The sequence below is a fragment of the Paramisgurnus dabryanus genome, chromosome 18 (genome assembly GCF_030506205.2).
Source record: "Paramisgurnus dabryanus chromosome 18, PD_genome_1.1, whole genome shotgun sequence".
Classification (NCBI taxonomy): Eukaryota; Metazoa; Chordata; class Actinopteri; order Cypriniformes; family Cobitidae; genus Paramisgurnus; species Paramisgurnus dabryanus.
In genome coordinates, this window is record NC_133354.1 from 21,351,188 (window position 1) to 21,369,605 (window position 18,418).

Sequence of the window (18,418 nt, forward strand, 5' to 3'; positions counted from 1 at the left end):
CTAATAAAATTAGGACTATGTCCATTGGAAATGGTGAGCCTAAGGGACAAAGTCGCAAAAAGTGGATCATCGTAAAGACTTTCCTGGTACCGGCGATTTTTACGCTATGCTTCTTACCTTACCACGCAGTACGTATCCCGTATGTTCTGGCACAAATGAGTGTGATAGGAGATCTTGGGAGCAAACAAATGTTGCACATCTTAAATGAGAGCACCTTGCTATTGTCCACACTTAATAGCTGCCTAGACCCAGTTATCTATTATTTCTTATCAAAAGCTTACAGGAAAACCATACTGTGTGCTATTCAGGGCGAGTTTAAAAACATGTATGCTTTAAACAGACGAAGGATCAGCATAAACCGCTCACTCACTGAAATTTAGCTTAACAGATCGCTTGCAGTCATTTGATACCTATAAATAAAGATCAACAATGCTGTCACTGGGGCAGTACCCTGTCAAAAATGACACTTTTCCCCTTTGTGAGTTTTTATAAGTACCCCAAAGGTACATATCGGTACCAAATGTATACATATATGTACCTATTAGGTACCACCCCAGTGACATGCAGCTTGCATTTTTGTCTTTTTTTTTCTGACAGTATATAGATATAGAATGGAACCTTTTTTTAATTTTCCTTAATGGCTTTACTTTGAAGAGTAAAAAATTTGTCTTACGTTTCATTCACGACATTCCCATGCCTCCATTTGTGGAATTTCAAAAGTTTTCTTTTTAATATTTGGATGACTTTATCATTACTCTAAAACTAAAAAAAGAATAGTTTAATATTATTAATAAAAATGAGTGTGTCCAAATGTTTAACTGGTAGCGTATGTGTAGTAATGTAAATACAGAATACTTTATATATACTGACTGTAGCATTTATTGTATATTTGTGTATAGATATATTAAAGCTTTATCAGATTTTTCATAACCATATTAAAATTTTACTCATAGCTTTGTTTTTGTGAAATAGTGTTATTAATTTATAGAAAGAATAACGTATATTTTTGCTAGTTATGAGTGTGAAGTATAAAATGACCTTTGCAAATGTCACAGATCTTCCACGGATGTCATAGCTCAACAGTGTTGTTTTGTGATTTTTTTTTGTGGTGGTGATGTATGTGTTAGCCACATTAAACATTGAAGCAACTTAGTTTATTAATGGGAAGTTAAATGCACTTTTTGTTTAATCTATATTTATTTAAAAATACTTTTTTTATTTGAATTTTGCACCTGAGAGCCTATCAGTTATTGAATATTGTACTTTTTTAAGTTACCTGAACAGAAATACTAAGGTGGTAGTTGTTTGATTTTGTGTGTCTTTTTTTTAATGCATTACTGGCTTACTGTATCTTTATGTGTACATGCATACATGCCTGTAATCTGTAAGTTATTACATTAACATGTTGTGAAAATAAAATTATTTAAAGTCATTTGATCTTTGAATTTCCTCATGTTGCTTAAAAATGGTACTGCTTCACATATTTTTTCAGATTTAGTGCAATAATTGCGCATTATGCGCCATCTAAGTGTCTCAAATCAAAAGCAACTCCTCAGCTGATTTGATGGATTGATAAATTGAAGATACAGTATGCATGATGCTCAAAGTTGCAGTGTGGGTTTGATGTAATTTTTTCTCATCTACAGATATGAGTCAGATCATAAAACCAAATGTTATTGAACGGGAGAGAACGTTGATGAGAGGTTTTTTCTGAGCGTGTGGGCGAACTGCAGGACTTGTTTGCAACTTAGAGTCTTAGATTATTTTGCATTTTTGATAATACACTCAAACATTAAAAAAAAACATCGCAAGGAAGTGAAACAAGTGAAGCTTTCTTGAGCTGTAGGTGTTACACAGTGCTTTGAGACTGATGGTGTATAGCTATAGTGGGTATATAGGTCACTATGACTTTAAACTTATGACCCTGCACTGTTTCTGTGTCTCACATTTACATTAAAAGAAAAGTTGTTAACACTTTACAGTATAGGTTGTATTATTTGTTTATATGCATTAGCAAACTAACGAACTAACAATAATAAGCAATACTTAATAATAATACAATACGGTGGTGATGGCGCAGTGGATAAGACACTCGCCTTTGGTGTGAGAGAACCGGGTTCGAATCCACTGTGACACCATTGTGTCCCTGAGCAAGACACTTAACCCCTAGTTGCTCCAGAGGCGTGCGACCTCTGACATATATAGCAATTGTAAGTCGCTTTGGATAAAAGCGTCAGCTAAATGAATAAGTAAGTAAGTACTTATAAAGCATTTTTAAATCTTTGTTAATGTTAGTTAATGCAAATACACATGGCAAATAATGTTTGCTCATTGTGCATTGTATAGAGCATTGCTTGAATATACCAAAAATTTACAGAAATTGTAAGACCCCACAATACTTATGTTGACAAATTCAACCTTATTGTAAAGTGTTAAATAAAAGTTACGTTAACTTCACTTTTATGCGTTTAGCAGATGCTTTTATTCAAAGTGACGTACAGTACATCTTATTCAAATGTATACATTTTGTCAGTAGGCTACTGTGCATGTGTGTTTTTCCGGGAGTGAACCCATGACCTTTTTTGGTACCATTATTAATCTAGCAACTGAGCAACATAAACATTTTTTACTTGAGAATGAAAATTCTCTCAATTATTTAAGTCAACTGCAAAACTCATTTTTAATCTCTCATTAGCACACACTGCTGTACAAGCATGCATGAAAACTGCCACCATCTTATCACCACCCTAAATGGTCAGATGCCATATAGGACCCAAGAAATGAAGTGCACTTAGTCAACCACAGCAAATTAAAATTATTCCTAATGATCTGCACTGTACAAAAAATTCCGTAACAAAGTGGTAAAATTCCGGCATTTGGGTTGCCGGAAAAATACAGTAATACACTCACCTTAAGAATTTTTAGGAACACCTGCTTCTCATTAATGGAATTATCTAATCAACCAATCACATGGCAGTTGCTTCAATACATTTAGGGGTGTGGTGCTGGTCAAGACAATCTCCTGAACTCAAAACTGAATGTCAGAATTGGAAAGAAAGGTTTTTGAAGCAATTTTGAGTGTGACATGGTTGTTGGTGCCAGACGGGCCGGTCTGAGTATTTCACAATCTATTCAGTTACTGGGATTTTCACGCACAACCATTTCTAGGGTTTACAAAGAATGGTGTGAAAAGGGAAAAAACATGTATGCGGCAGTCCTGTGGGCGAAAATGCCTTGTTGATGCTAGAGGTCAGAGGAGAATGGGCCGACTGATTCAAGCTGATAGAAGAGCAACTTTGACTGAAATAACCACTCGTTAAAACCGAGGTATGCAGCAAAGCATTTGTGAAGCCACAACACGCACAATTTTGAGGCGGATGGGCTACAACAGCAGAAGACCCCACTGGGTACCACTCATCTCCACTACAAATAGGAAAAAGAGGCTACAATTTGAAAAATTTGGACAGTTGAAGACTGGAAAAAAATTGGACCAAAATTGGACAGTTGAAGACTGGAAAAATGTTGCCTGGTCTGATGAGTCTCAATTTCTGTTGAGACATTCAGATGGTCAAGTAAGAATTTGGCATAAACAGAATAAGAACATGGATCCATCATGCCTTGTTACCACTGTGCAGGCTGCTGGTGTAATTGTGTGGGGGATGTCTTCTTGGCACACTTTAGGCCCCTTAGGGCCAATTGGGCATTGTTTAAATGCCACAGTCTACCTGAGCATTGTTTCTGACCATGTCCATCCCTTTATGACCACCATGTACCCATCCTCTGATGGCTACTTCCAGCAGGAAAATGCCCCATGCCACAAAGCTCGAATCATTTCAAATTGGTTTCTTGAACATGACAACGAGTTCACTGTACTAAAATGGCCCCCACAGTCACCAGATCTCAACCCAATAGAGCATCTTTGCTGGCGGAACAAGAAGAAGAAGGAAATGGGCAAAGAATTCAAATGAGTGAAGAAGACCTCACCAATACTTCAAGACTGATGGTTCGGATAATTAGGAAACAACAACAGACCAATAGAAGGTTACTGGGGTTGATGCAAGAATTACAATGGCAGCGACCCGTTATTCTATAGGGGTAGAGTCAGGATTTATAGTTGATGAGGTTAAAGCTTTAATAAGTTAAAGCCGTCTTAATGTGAAGTTAATTTTAATGTGTTCTGTGTGCTTGGACACACAGGCCTTGCTTGCATGCAAAAGAAGGTGCGAAATGGCTTTGCAACACGTATATGTACTAAGTGATAAGTTTCATTTATGCTATATGATGACTAGATGTGTTAAAATATTTTTTATCTGTTAAAGAGGTGACAAACCTAAGCTAGTGTGAGCTGTGTCTGAGTTATTTTTTTCTCTCTTTTGCTTCCTTACTTTGTTAATGTATAAAGATGAGACGTATGCAAGTTTCGTTTACTTAGAACATTGTTTCCCAACCACTGCCGTGGAAAATATCACTGCAACATTGGTTTAAAAAAGTGCGCGAAGCTAGCTACCAAGTTGCTGAGTTGGTCACTGTCATCAATTCCAGCCAGGATATCATCTTTGTTTTCATCAAAACAAGATAAAGTTTCACATTAAATTTAAGACTACATTTATTACAGTATAATATTTCAGATTAACAAGTCTTTAAAGCATTGCAATACAGGTTTGTGCAGTTTGTTAATGCTTATTGTGAAAGTGGTGTGCCATGTTTTTTTTTTGGTAACACTTTACAATAAGGTTCATTAGTTCACATTAGTTAACTACATTAATTAGCATGAACTAATAATGAATTGCACTTATACAGCATTTATTAATCTGTGTTATACCACGGGTCTGTTGAATGCTGTATTCTGATTGGCTGAGAAATGCTGTGTGGGTATGCATTAATTTCTGATAACCGCACACCTAACTTGTCAAATGTCTTAAAAATAGGCACCAGAGCAATGTTTGTGGTAACCGTTGTATAAGAGGAATAATTGACTCCGGTCCTTTGAATTATTTGAAAATAATGCACACCCGCGCGTCGTGCCGCATTGCACCTTGGGTGTGCATTATTTTCTTATAATTCAATGGCCCGTCGTCAATTATTCCTTACTTAATGTTAATTTCAATAATTACTAATACTTTATTAAAATCTTGTTAACGTTAGTTAGTGCACTGTGAACTAACATGAACAAACAATAAAAAAAATTATATTAACTAACATAAGGATTAATAAAAACTGTAAGAAATGTAATGCTCATTACATTAACTAATGTGAATTAATGAACCTTATCGTTAAGTGTTATCATTTTTGTACTCATCAAAACTGTGCCATGGCAGAAAAACGGTTGGGAAACACTTACTTAAAAATGTATTTGATGTGTGGCTAAGAAAAGGTAAAATGAATTTATATCCTAATAAGGAGAGGTATTGAAAGCCTCCCAGTATAATCGAATGATGTTTTTGTGGCTTGAAGGCTATAAATATGGAGGTCACGGATTGATCGAGGCCGAACCTCTTGGTGAAGACTGCTCGCACTTTATTTTTCAATTACTATTGTTATACTATTATACTGTTATAATATAGCATAAATGTAACTACCATGCTGTCATGGCAAATTTAACATTTATAGAAAAAAACCCTTTAAATATAAAAACATAATATTTACACAATGATTATAACAAGGAACACTGTGACAGAATTTTGATTAAGTACACGCGTGTGTAGTAGGGATGGCTCCCGCGAAACTGACGTTTCGACACTGTGTCGAGATCCCGAAGCGTAAATGTTTCGAAACACTGCTCCGAAATGTGATTCGAAACACCCATGTCACGTGATGAAGTGATTCGAAACACCAAGCGGTGCATTTCACAAGTATTTCGAAAGGTGGCGTACCTGTCGAATCTGCTTCGAATCTTAAACTGACAGGGTAGGAAACAAAACTGACAATACCTCATAGATGCGTTTTTGGCAAGATCAAATACTATAAATTACTGAAAAGAAGTAATTTTTCCTCATAGGTATGTAACACTTAGGCTACTTACAAAAAATGCATGCCAGCAACAAGTGTCCCTTGTGTGAGAATGTTTTCAAAGGCTGGAGAAATTATATGTAAAAAAGAAGCTGGTTGAGTTTATCAACACAGAACAATTTATATATTTGAATAAAGATCTTTATATGTAAACAATGTTGCATATTATGGCTTGATATATTTTATGAATCTCTTATTATTTATTTGGTATATCTCTATTCTATTTTTTTTTTCATTAAATAGACCCAAAATAGCCTATAGTTATCGACAATTGTGAGCCTAAAAGCTCATGTAGTTGTCAAACAGATGTTAAAACAACAACAAAAACCATTTAATTATGATGACGTAGCACATGCATTTCCCAGGTCCGATCCTAAGATCTATGCATGAGAGTCGAGAGCACTATCCACTCTCCCATTCTATCACTTGTGTATCAATCAAACAACATGTGGGATACAATTTGTTAGCGCTCGTCTAAAATCTTGTCAAGGCTGCTTCATGTAAAGACATGCAAACGACCGCTAGGTGTCACTGTGGAGGCGGTTTCGGATTGATGTTTCGAAGCCTCGAAACATACGGCACAATTGATTCAACTGTTTCAGTGTTTCACGAAGCCTCGCTCTGCCCACCACTAGTGTGTAGGACGGACTGCTGTTTAGAGGTGGACAATGAATAGCATCACCGTAGCTATATAATTGTTTTGGCCCTTTAAGTTGGTGTACCTATCAAGCTATAATAAACAACATTTTGACTGGAAAGTAATCTCATTTAAATATAAAAGGCAAAGTGTAATGTTTTAACTTCGTGATGCATATATCCCTGTTGCTAAAGTTATCGCTAACGTTACCTACCTGTTTTTTAAACTGTTTAATGCAGTTACATATTGCTAACTTAGAAATAACCTATAACGTTACCACAATAACACGATATTAAATACGTAAACATAAATAAACTTATCATCCATATTTTGAGTTGTTGTTAAGCATTCCCGCATGTCAATGCAATTCCCCACTGTAAAGCCTGATATGGAAGTTGAATCCCGCAGCTTCACTGAAAAGCTGAAGTTGAGTGACGTAGTTGTGAAAAGGGCCTATATGCTTATACAGTAGGTCAAAAAGATCCACTTAGGATGGCATAAATAGTGCTCTTTATATTGCCTGTCCCTTAATACAAACAAAACTAATGAGCTGGTACACCGAGAGGCCCTTGGTAATAAGAGGGGAGGAGATTGCAAAGTTTTGCAAGTTCCTTGGTATTCATGTCAGTGCAGATCTTAAAGTCGCAATGAAATTGAAATGAAAAACTATATATGTATTTTTAATAGTGTGGTATTATTAACAAATGACTTATCTGTGAGCTTCATTATTTTTAAAAAATTCGTGTGTGCTCATAATCTTTAATCAAAAATGCAAATCTCCTCCCCTCCTCAAAACGATCTCTCTTCACTTCCGGTCAAAAGTATGGCAGGTGGGCGGGGTCCGGGAGAAGATCGCAGTGATTAGCAATTAGCAACACGACCCAACTTCAAACGATCCAATCAGATCTCGATGGACAAATTCAAATCCAGCCCTGCCTTATTTCATCTCAAAAGCCGTTTCATTCGGATATACGTCACCACGGGGAAAATAAGGCAATCGCTACTTCCGTTTCATGGCGACTTTAAATAAACTGTTGCACACATCTGCTATGGTTAAAAAGGCCCAACAAAGACTTTTTTCATAGAACTGTAAAAAAGGTCCACCTCTCATCTGGACTGATGAAGTCCTTCTACCATTGCATGGTAGAAAGTATTTTAACATACTGCATCTCAGCTTGGTATGGGAAGTGTTCAGCTGCTGAAAGAACTGCACGGCAGAGGCTCATTACAACTTTTTAAAAGATCATTGGACTTCCCTTGCCCCCTCTTGAAGACATCTATAGACTTTGGTGCCAAAATAAAGCAGGTACAAGCATTGGTCACAACAATGAGTTCACAGGTTCATCAGACTTGAACTTTGCACAGCAACCTGAGACATATCGTCGCATGAGCTTGCGTTTCTGGTCTGATGCATTCTCATGCGTATATGAATGGAAGTCAATGGAATGAAAAGTCTAGTGTGACCGCAAATGGCCAAAAATACAAAAATACCAAAACATTGCTTTTGTTGTTTATTTTGAAATATGTTTTAAAAATAAATTTAATTGAAATTTATGTTTATATATTAAGGTAAAAACTAAATTATATTTGCAAATTAAAAAATATATTTATTTAGGCCTTACTTTCATCAAAATGGATTTAGCATATATTTAAAAATTATTTTTGGCCAAGGAAATGTATATATATACCGCATCATCAGTGGAAAACAAAATTACAGTATTTTTTTTACAAAATTACCGTAGTAAAACCATGGTTTTGCTATAGTAATCACCAAAAAACAATGGTTACCACACTTTTACCACCCCCCCAAAAAAGGTTAATTTTCGTAAGGGTGTGACAGTATGTGTCTACTGTGTTGTACTGCACTCAACAGTACAGTATGTACTTTTCTCAACACAATAACAGTACTATTAGGGCATAGTAGGCTAATTACTGTAGGTGAATTAGACGCAGCTCTGGTCTTTTTTTTTTCTTTTGATCTCTGTGGACTTTTGGTTTGTATTTTGTGTTTTAGCTTTCCTGTTATCCATGTTTGTAGTTCATTGTAGTTCTTTTGTTGATGGTCTGCAAATATATAAAGAGTTTAATGCATTTGAATCCAGTTTATGCCTCCCAACATTTAAAAAGGAAAACAAAAGATTGTTGACAGCTAATTTAAAGTATATCAAACATACATTAAAGTACATTAGATTATATTTGACAAAACATGACTACAAAATTTTATATTTGCTTGCAACAATAATCTTAAATGCTTATAGTAATAGTCTTCCTCATGTAAAAAGAGCTGATTGAAATGTATTTCTTGTAAATTACCTTTTATAATAGTAAACAAATTATAATAGTAAAAATGTATTAGTAGTTTAGTGAATCGTCAGCAGAAAAGTGAAGGAGGATTAGTTTTTTGCTTATTATATCAATTAAATTGTAAGAAAGCTAAATTGTTCAGTCTGTGTAAGAATGAACTGTGCATTGTACAGCCCCCTCTGCTGGTAGCACACAGAAATGCTTCACTGTGATTTATAAAGATTTATTATGATAATAATAAAGATTTCAAAATAAGAAATAAAAAAGTAAAAACATAACAAGGAATTATGTTTGCCTCTAGCTTGATCTTTAATAAGACTACCTGAAGCTACACACATGCCAGAGATTTTAATTCACACTCCTGCCAGTTGTAATCTCAGACACCATTGAAAAATGCAAAGGAGTCATAGGCTCTCATTTCAGAGGCTGATTGTGTTACTAAGCAACTGTATTAACAGTCATATCCTTTCACCATCTGTTGCCAATCCATTTTAGCGCCCACTGATTCAAATGGCAGCCACTTAATGAACACGGTGGGCATGATATCATTCAGAAAATGGCTAAGCCACACTAAACCATGCTGCCATACAGATACATTCATCTGCACAATAATTGGAGCTTTCCCCGTCCTCTTGTCATTTCATTACTCTTTTCCCTTTTTTATTCAGAAAATAAAAAGATGGATTGCTAAGATCAAGAGGAACACGGCGTGCGAATGAGATTCGTTCGTGCTCTTTCTCACACATGAATTTCTGAAGGGTCGGGGAAATTATGACAGACGTATTCTGCAGTGGTATTTCATGGTTTTGACAGCATGCCAATGGGTTTACATGGACGTGTTCATTTCATGGCGTAATACAAAAACAAACTACTCACTTACCTGAAACACTTACCTGTAATGACACGCATGTCATAACACAGACATCATTTCTGAATATGATCAAAATAAATGTGTAATTATGTGGATGAATGGAGCAATAAAAAGTGCAGCACCCAAAAATATCCTTTTATTATTTATGAATATCTGACTAACACATGTACCCATTCTTTATTACAGTTTTTTTGTTTTACAGTAACGGTAAAACCATCAAAATTATGCTAAATACATGCATTTCCTTCACTATCTTCCTCACCCATTTGAACAAACCGAAATAAAGTAATAGATAGAAATAGGGTAGACACAATTTATTTTTGTCACAAAATGAATTTCAAGCAGTTACAAAAATACATAAACTGTTTTTGGTTTATTGGTGAAAGCAAACATAGGTAAAAGTCTTACACTAAAGGCTCTGTAATGCTATATAAACATTATTTATGGACTATTGTTGCACACTGTTGTACAAATTTCCCTGATTTTACAGTACATTGCAGTATACTCTTTACTCAGAGTATGCATTTTTAATTTTCAAACAGATGTATACTAAATTGACATAACATGACCTCATCATATTGCTGCATACCGTACTTCTGACAAGAACACACAGAATATGGCAAGTGCTGTAGGTAGCGTGCACACCAAAGTGTTTACGTCGGCGGCCGACATATGTTTTCAATTGTTTCCAATGGAAGCATGGTGCTTTTTAAAAATGCCAGCAGCTGGCGGGTTTTGTCCGAGCTAAGCACCGGCGCTAAATCTCATGTTATAGTCGTGTGAAAGGTCTATGCCGTAGCTATGCAGTAATATATATGTAGGCTGTGTGTTGCTCTGCATAGCCTGACGTGCACCTCAGCAAAATTTTAACAGTACGTCAGTTCTTTGTGGACCATACTGATGGGTTCGCAGATCTGATGCGTAGCCTATGGCGTCATGCCGTAGGACGTACGCACAACTATAATAAGCTCTTAAGCTGTTTTTCTGCGCTCAGCGCTGAGGGCAGAGAGTTAAGAAATTTTCAACTTTGAGTGACACGCTCAGCTCGTCAATGTCACTTGTCTCATGCCAATCAAAGTGGAGGATGGGAGGGACAAATATTACAATAGCCAACCGACACATCGTTCATCCACTAGTAGAAGTATCATAGCAACCAAAGTCGGCGCCCGCCTGTTGTTTTCAGTCGCGTCTAAACTCTTTGGTGTACACGCACCCTTACTGTACATTCACACAGGGCTTGTCTGAAGCATTGCCAACAGCCAGTTACAGTGTCCGCAAAACATGCTCCGGTCTTCCATTAACGTAATTGGCTGGCTCTAGGTTATTTGCATAATGCAATCAGATTGGCTGACGCACACATTGCCGCTTGAAAAGTTGAGCAACAACGCGAGCAACGGCAGTGACACGATGCCGACAGATCCACAATTCAGTTCGGCTACGCATGATGTCATCCATTGAAAGTGATTGGGAAGCGTGTGAATGTCCCATTAGAGTTTGTGAAGTACAGTATTCTTTATAGTAGGCTCTGGTTGTGTACTGTTGAAGTGAATGCAGTTAGTCTGGGTGAGTGTTCATTATAAATAATTTATCTGTGTGGGTCATTATTGGTACTCTTTTAAATTTATATGCCCTCATACTTCCACCCTCCTATGGTGATCCCTCTCTGATGACGTCAGTGTGACAGCTAGGCGGAGCATCCTTTAACCCCGCCCCCTCCTACTGCTAGTCTGCTGTGAGTTCCATTTCTGAATGAAACGCCTTCTTTTCTATATCTAATCAACTCACAGTGGAAAATGCAAACCACGCCTACTATTTTCCTCGTATGATATTCCATTTGACTCGGGAATAATCACAAAACCGAAGTGGATTGCAAATTCCTGTACACGGGAACTTTAAATACGGATATTGTCAAATGTATAGAAAAGGTTCAACAGAAAGCTCACAAAATCTGTATACATCAACATGTTATCAATCCATAGATCAAAGCTTTAGAATATATGCGAAGAATAAATACCTACGTGTAGCACAATTGGCAGCATTGATCGAATGACACATATAATTGCCCCAGAATCTGACTTAATATCTTTAAAGGCAGCATCTCAGACAAGCTACTGGGGTAGCTTGGGAGGTTTTGCAACAGAGCTAAAATACATGCAAGTTTCTGTAAAACTGCGTGCATTCTGTCTTGCAGTTGACCAACATTTCTCTGTTTCCAATTTTCAACACTGACATTGAAGAGACTAGTCGGCAGTAGTTCCCATAGAAACCAGCATAGTTACTAGGGCCGGTGTGGTTGTCCTGGTAACTGGTTAAATGAGCGAGAGCTACAGATAGTACTCAGACATCAAGATCTTTGAAGAATGAATGCTAAACAGCAAATTTGAACTCATCTGTTTACTATGAAGGTATATCACACAATATTTTATTCAATGTTTTGGTGGCTCATATTTGGGGGAATGGATAAACGATTGAAGATAGGTTGATATAGAACAGTAATCTGGTTTTAGTTTTGTATAATTGTTTTTTAGAAATTGTACAGAACCACTGAAAACAGTTTTAGTGTCAAATTGAATAAATGTGTTAAAGCCACAATATGTAGATTTTCACAACTAGAGGTCGCTATTACTGTATACAATATCACAATAACAAAGCTTAATGACTTCATGAAGGAAAGTGCACGATAGGAGACGTTTTCAACATCCAGAGATTAATCATGTTCATGGATGAGCTAATGATTCATTTTTTTTTTATTACCTTTACATTTAACCACATTATTTTATGTTCACCTGTATTGCCATAGTTTCTACAACCGGAAACTGAGGATAACGTGGATACTTAGTGACTAAAAGGGCAACGACAAGAAATGAGCCATTATTTTAAACTGAAAATTCTCTGGATTTACAAATCCTTTGGAACTTTAGGTATAATGTAAGTACAACTGCATTACATACATCACACCGTGCAAATGGTTTTTACAAATTTACATATTGTGTCTTTAATCTCATTAGAAAAGTAATTTTTTTTTAATTGTATCAAAACATTTATTAATGTTCATGCTTTTATCATAACTAGTTAATAATACTACAAAACTTACAATTTCTTTGGCCAAAGCCGAACTACAGGGTTCTTGCAGGTTTCAGCAAGTTAAATTTAAGACCTTTTTAAGACCTTTTAAGACCATTATGAGTCAAATTTAAGACCAACACGACACATTACTAGAAGCATTCAAATGATCTCAGAAATTCTTAAAACGTTCTATTTTTATTGATTCAGTTATAGAAAAATATAAAATGAACGCAGTTTTAAAATAGATAATCAAAATACATGGAAATACATTATGCTTAACTCTATTAGACCGCGAGTGTTGGCGCCGACAAATTTTACCCATAGCCCTTTAGGAAGAGACTTCTGACAATGGAAGCCCAAAAATGGCTCATAGTGAGCCATTGAAATACATTGAGTTAGAGGCAAAGAGCTGTGATTTTTCTTAATTAATAGTCAAGAAATGCATTGATTTACAATATTTATACATCACACTAATATGTGTAAGTAGTATTTTTATAAAATTCTATTAACAATGTTTTTTGACAAATAAAATTCACTAATATTAGATCACTTGGTATGGTCAGCTGCTGGTTTGTGCCTAGTTTTACACTGCCTAATACAACTTTAAAGCTTTAAAATGCATCACACTCTGTAGTACGTAAGCTTATAGGGGAGGTTTCCCAGACAGGGATAAGACTAGTTTTAAGAGCTTTCCAAACTTGAAAACAATTTGCACTGACATATCTTAAAATACATCAAAATGCACACAAGTAATGGATTTAGTAAGGCATGTTTATTAAAACTAGTTATATGTCATAATTAAACTAAGGCCTAGTCCTGGTTTAAGCTAATCCCTGCCCAGGAAACCACCCCATAATGTTTAATGTACAACTGGACTGTGTGCTGTGTATATATCTTGTGCCTGTTTATAAATATACAAAGAACAAAATATCACTTTCAATTATTATTAATCCCTAAAAGCATTAATATATGCATTTTATTAATACAATTTATTAATAAATTAATGTATTGCATTTAATTGAATACAGAATTACAGAGCCAAAAAAACACTCCACCCATACGTTTTATGCATAAATATGCACTATATACCGCCATCATGTTTAATAGCCTCTCTAATTACACAATAATGGATGAATCTGCATTAAGAAAATGAAATTTACCATTAAAAGGCTGTTTGATATGTGTTGCTAAGGTTATCAAGACCGTTTCTCAATCCGAAGGCTGTAGCCTCTGAAGGGTCACATTTCTTATTTCAGAAATGGTCTTATTTCAGAATATTAACTTTGAAATTAACTTTAAAATATTGATTATTATTCTTAGTTAATCGTTAATTGTTGTAATATGCTTATGACTTGCGAATGTAATGCTTAGTTAACTTAAATAAACCAGGCGATGCTGTATGCAGCAGCCTGCCTATGCGAAAGGGCTCTGATTCTACCGCTGTTCATTTAACCTGATAAGGAACACTGTGCCGTACACGGCACACCCCCTCCCTTGCACGTGAGGCTGCATTAAATCTTCAAAATATACGGTCATGCGGCACATCGTTGTAAAGCTTAGACTTTCGGGATTCCATTAAGCGCACACAGAAAGCATAATATGATTTTTAGGAGTCATAAAACTGTAATCTAGTTGTTAGTTACCTGAACCGGGCGGCGCCGATTTAGAATATTTACTTACCTTCAAAATCTTTCCTTTATCCGCTTCGGTGAAATTGTCCAAAACAAATTGTTCATAAATCCCCAAAAGTCCAAGGAAATGGAATATCCAAGCCTTTTAATCCAAAACGATTTGTTCATCTCACAATCTTGACGTTTCTGACGTTTTACGATATAAATAGTGTATACAATAAGTTCATTAGTTCGAATCTCACTTTTCATTCATGATTTATAATGAATATATTCGGATGTCATGTTTATTGTGCAACGTCTGAGGAACAAATGCGCCCCCTTGTGGAATTTCAGCCGTTCCATAAGAGGCTACCCGTAACTCCTGAAGCATTTGCGCAATCAAAAAGTTTGAATTGTTCCTAAAAGACGACAATTGCACTTTTTTGAAATATATGGTTTAATACGGTACTTTCTTGCTTTCCGTCTGCCATTCACTGCTGTTTGTGGAGAGCTGAAGGGAAAAGCGTTAGGTTCAAGTGCATCGCAGCAGAGAGCAATATTAAAGTCTAAAATATAAAACTGTGTAACACTATAAAGTTGACACGCTGTTGGTGGCTCGTGACTCGACGGCCCGACTGTTTAAGTTGATTTTCAATAAAGCAGCATTGATTTTTGTTCGCTTCTGTGTCCTCTATGTTTCAGAACCTGGCAAATGCTCAGGTAAGCCACGGGCTTATAAATTACCCCGAAAAAGATTTTTGCTTATAAATTTAAGGATTGTTTCTCGCCAAACCCACAGTAAACAGTCAGATCACAACACCTGAAATATAGCTTATGGCACGATTTGCAAAGGGCGGAACGTTTCTTTTTAGAGACCCACCATCATACACTTTCTGCCTCCGCCATTAAAGTCGCCATGAAACGGAAGTAGCGATTGCCTTATTTTCCCCGTGGTGACGTATATCCGAATGAAACGGCTTTTGAGATGAAATAAGGCAGGGCTGGATTTGAATTTGTCCATCGAGATCTGATTGGATCGTTTGAAGTTGGGTCGTGTTGCTAATTGCTAATCACTGCGATCTTCTCCCGGACCCCGCCCACCTGCCATACTTTTGACCGGAAGTGAAGAGAGATCGTTTTGAGGAGGGGAGGAGATTTGCATTTTTGATTAAAGATTATGAGCACACACGAATTTTAAAAAAATAATGAAGCTCACAGATGAGTCATTTGTTAATAATACCACACTATTAAAAATACATATATAGTTTTTCATTTCAATTTCATTGCGACTTTAAGTTAGTTCTTCAGCATTTTAAATTACTATTTTATTTTCTGCCGACAACGCTTTTCGGGAATGAAAAGAGGTAAGAAATTTAAGACTTGGGTAAATTAAATTTAAGACCTGGGATAAAAATCTGGGTGTTTTTAAGACTTTTTAAGGCCTTAAATTTAACATTCTGAATTTTAGACTTTTTAAGACCCCGCGGGAACCCTGGAACTACAGTAACTACTGATCTTTATGGAAATTTTGTTAACCATCTGGTTTGAATCTAAGATTACAAAGGGGGAAAATGCAACTCTATAAGCTTGATATCGAAATGTGAAGAGTTTCGTTGCAAAACAAGATAACTCCGTTTTTAACATTTTTGTCAAAACATGTTTATTATTATGTTATCATGTTTTTATTTTGTTTTATAAAACGGTTAGTTCCAATCCTTGATTCTGATTGGTCAATACTGTAGGTGTGCTTTATTCACAATAAAACACTGCTATGACCGCTTTACCCAACGGTTTTGTTTATCACTGCGCCCTTAGCTTCGCGTCGTGCCTATCAACGCCCTTCAGCCGTTACTTATTAAACAAACCAACTGCAGTTGAATTGATATTAATTAGAATGCACAACCAAAAAACGAGATTTCTGAAAAAGTAAAAAAAAAACGGAGTTATCTCGTTTTGACATGAAGCTCTTTATGTGCAGTTAATACACCATATTATTAGAACTCAAGAAAAGTACTACCAGAAGTTAAACGTGAAGTTAAAGGCAATGCAAAAAACAAAAAATCTCCTTACACAATATATAGGCATATCCTGCATGGCAACTATACATTAAAGGCGCTCTAAGCGAATCTGTGCAACGTCACTTTTTGTTGACGTTTGAACTGTTTTCAAAACAACGGAGTGTAGCTAACTCCTCCCCCTCCCTTTTGTGCTTTCATGAACGCGCCCAACCCCCACCCCCAAATCCTTCTTGTCGTTTATTGGCTGGAATACTTTGTTATCGTTTCTGGTGGTAGGTTTGGCCACTTTGTTGTTATTGCAGTTTGTGGAGCCTAGGCTGTCTACAGAGATCGCGTTTTTTTACAGTTTGATCAGCGGACAGGGAGCAAGCAGATAGTGAGGAGATGTTTGCTGTATGTAACAAAAAATGTTTTATGGTCTTTAATGCGTGAATTCGCTTAGAGCACCTTTAACATTGGGCTTCATGAATCACAATGAATTAAAATGACATCTGAAAGTGGTTCACTACATCTCCATTAGGCATTAATTATGTTTTAATATTCATAACGAAGTGTGATATCACAATTAATAATGACTCTGAATCAGAAATCGATTTAACCTCTAAGCACTGTACGAGTTTCTGAAAATTTCTCACACCCCTGTACATACAGGGGTGTGAGAAATTCTCCCCATTTCTGTTTTGTATTTGATGCAAGGACATTGCTATTATTTCCTGAATGTGAATTATAAATTTTTTGCCCAAGTTATTGGCAGTCACGTACTTGGTATTCAAAATCAGGCTTAATTTACTAAAAATACACCAGAATGGGTGAACGTAATAAAGGAATCTGCTGTAGAAGGTCAGCTTAAGCTTAGATGTACAATTTCACCCTTGGACACATTGATGAAATTCTTAGGGACTTTGACAGTGATGGCGTGTGTAGTGTACAACAGAATTAAACTTTGCATGGGTGTTTTTTTTTTCAAAGTTTACTGACCATAGGCTGCATTCAAATTTAATGGAGTTTCATGGAGTTATAATCAACCCACTACTGGACTGGCTTATACCAGATTTTGCATTTTAAAGACATGTAGCTACAGATAGCATAACAGCATGATTCATAACTTAACTTTCTGTTCTAAAAGAGTGTTTATTTATTTACAGAATGTTTTCTTTATTTTCTACTTTAGTGCTGGCACATTTTAAGGATCACCTGTTGCAGGGAACAGAACATATGGATCTAAACTGGAACACTGACAACATTGTTTATTGCAGAAAGAGCCATTTTTCATCCTGGTTGCTATGGAAATGTGCTGAAGATTTCCAAGGTTATCCTTAGTTCAATGAAAACACATGAGACATCTTCCTGAAGCCACATACCAATGCTTTTCAAGTGTCAGATGGCAGAACATTGATAAAAACAACAGCAAGTTAATCAATAAACAGACCTTAAGCTTTGAACCCATTTTATAGAAAAACATATAACCTTAATTATGAACATTTGTGTGATCTGTTCAAGAATATCTTATGCAATGGTCATTTGGTGCAATGGTCCAATTGAGAAAGTCTATTCATTTTAGTGTTTTGCATTAAATTACTGGCAGATTATAAAAACGTGTGAATTGTGTTCAAAAACTTTGCCTAGTTGTCACTGGGGCAGCACCCTTTTAATATCTACCATTTAGGTGCAGATATGTATACATTTGGTATGAGTATGCACCTTTAATGTACTGATATAGACTTTATTGTACCAATATGCGGCCGGTGACTTCTTTTTTTGAGGGTGCTCGATACGAAGTTACAACATGTATGTAGTATCATGTAACATCATGTGTGTGGTTCATGTTTGCTCTCTGTCTTCTAAAATTGCTAACAACTCAGCGAGCACTGGTACGTCTGTAAGATGTCTGCTAAAGAGCTGT

General features: G+C 36.1%; 1 protein-coding gene and 1 long non-coding RNA gene across 2 annotated transcripts in view; both read left to right on the plus strand.

Moving 5' to 3' along the window:
• Positions 1 to 1,416, plus strand: part of gpr34l (G protein-coupled receptor 34 like) — a 2,503-nt gene extending 1,087 nt beyond the window's left edge. The window contains exon 3 of the mRNA XM_073812564.1: positions 1 to 1,416. This exon is cut by the window's left edge and continues 1 nt beyond it. Coding sequence (XP_073668665.1) covers positions 1 to 380 — 380 coding nt within the window. The 3' untranslated portion in view covers positions 381 to 1,416.
• A 10,695-nt stretch (positions 1,417 to 12,111) lies between these two features.
• LOC135776905 (uncharacterized) lies at positions 12,112 to 18,090 on the plus strand. The gene is made up of 3 exons (XR_010544223.2): positions 12,112 to 12,226; positions 12,622 to 12,749; positions 17,687 to 18,090. It is a non-coding gene; the product is annotated as an uncharacterized lncRNA (long non-coding RNA).
• The last annotated feature ends 328 nt before the right edge of the window (positions 18,091 to 18,418 follow it).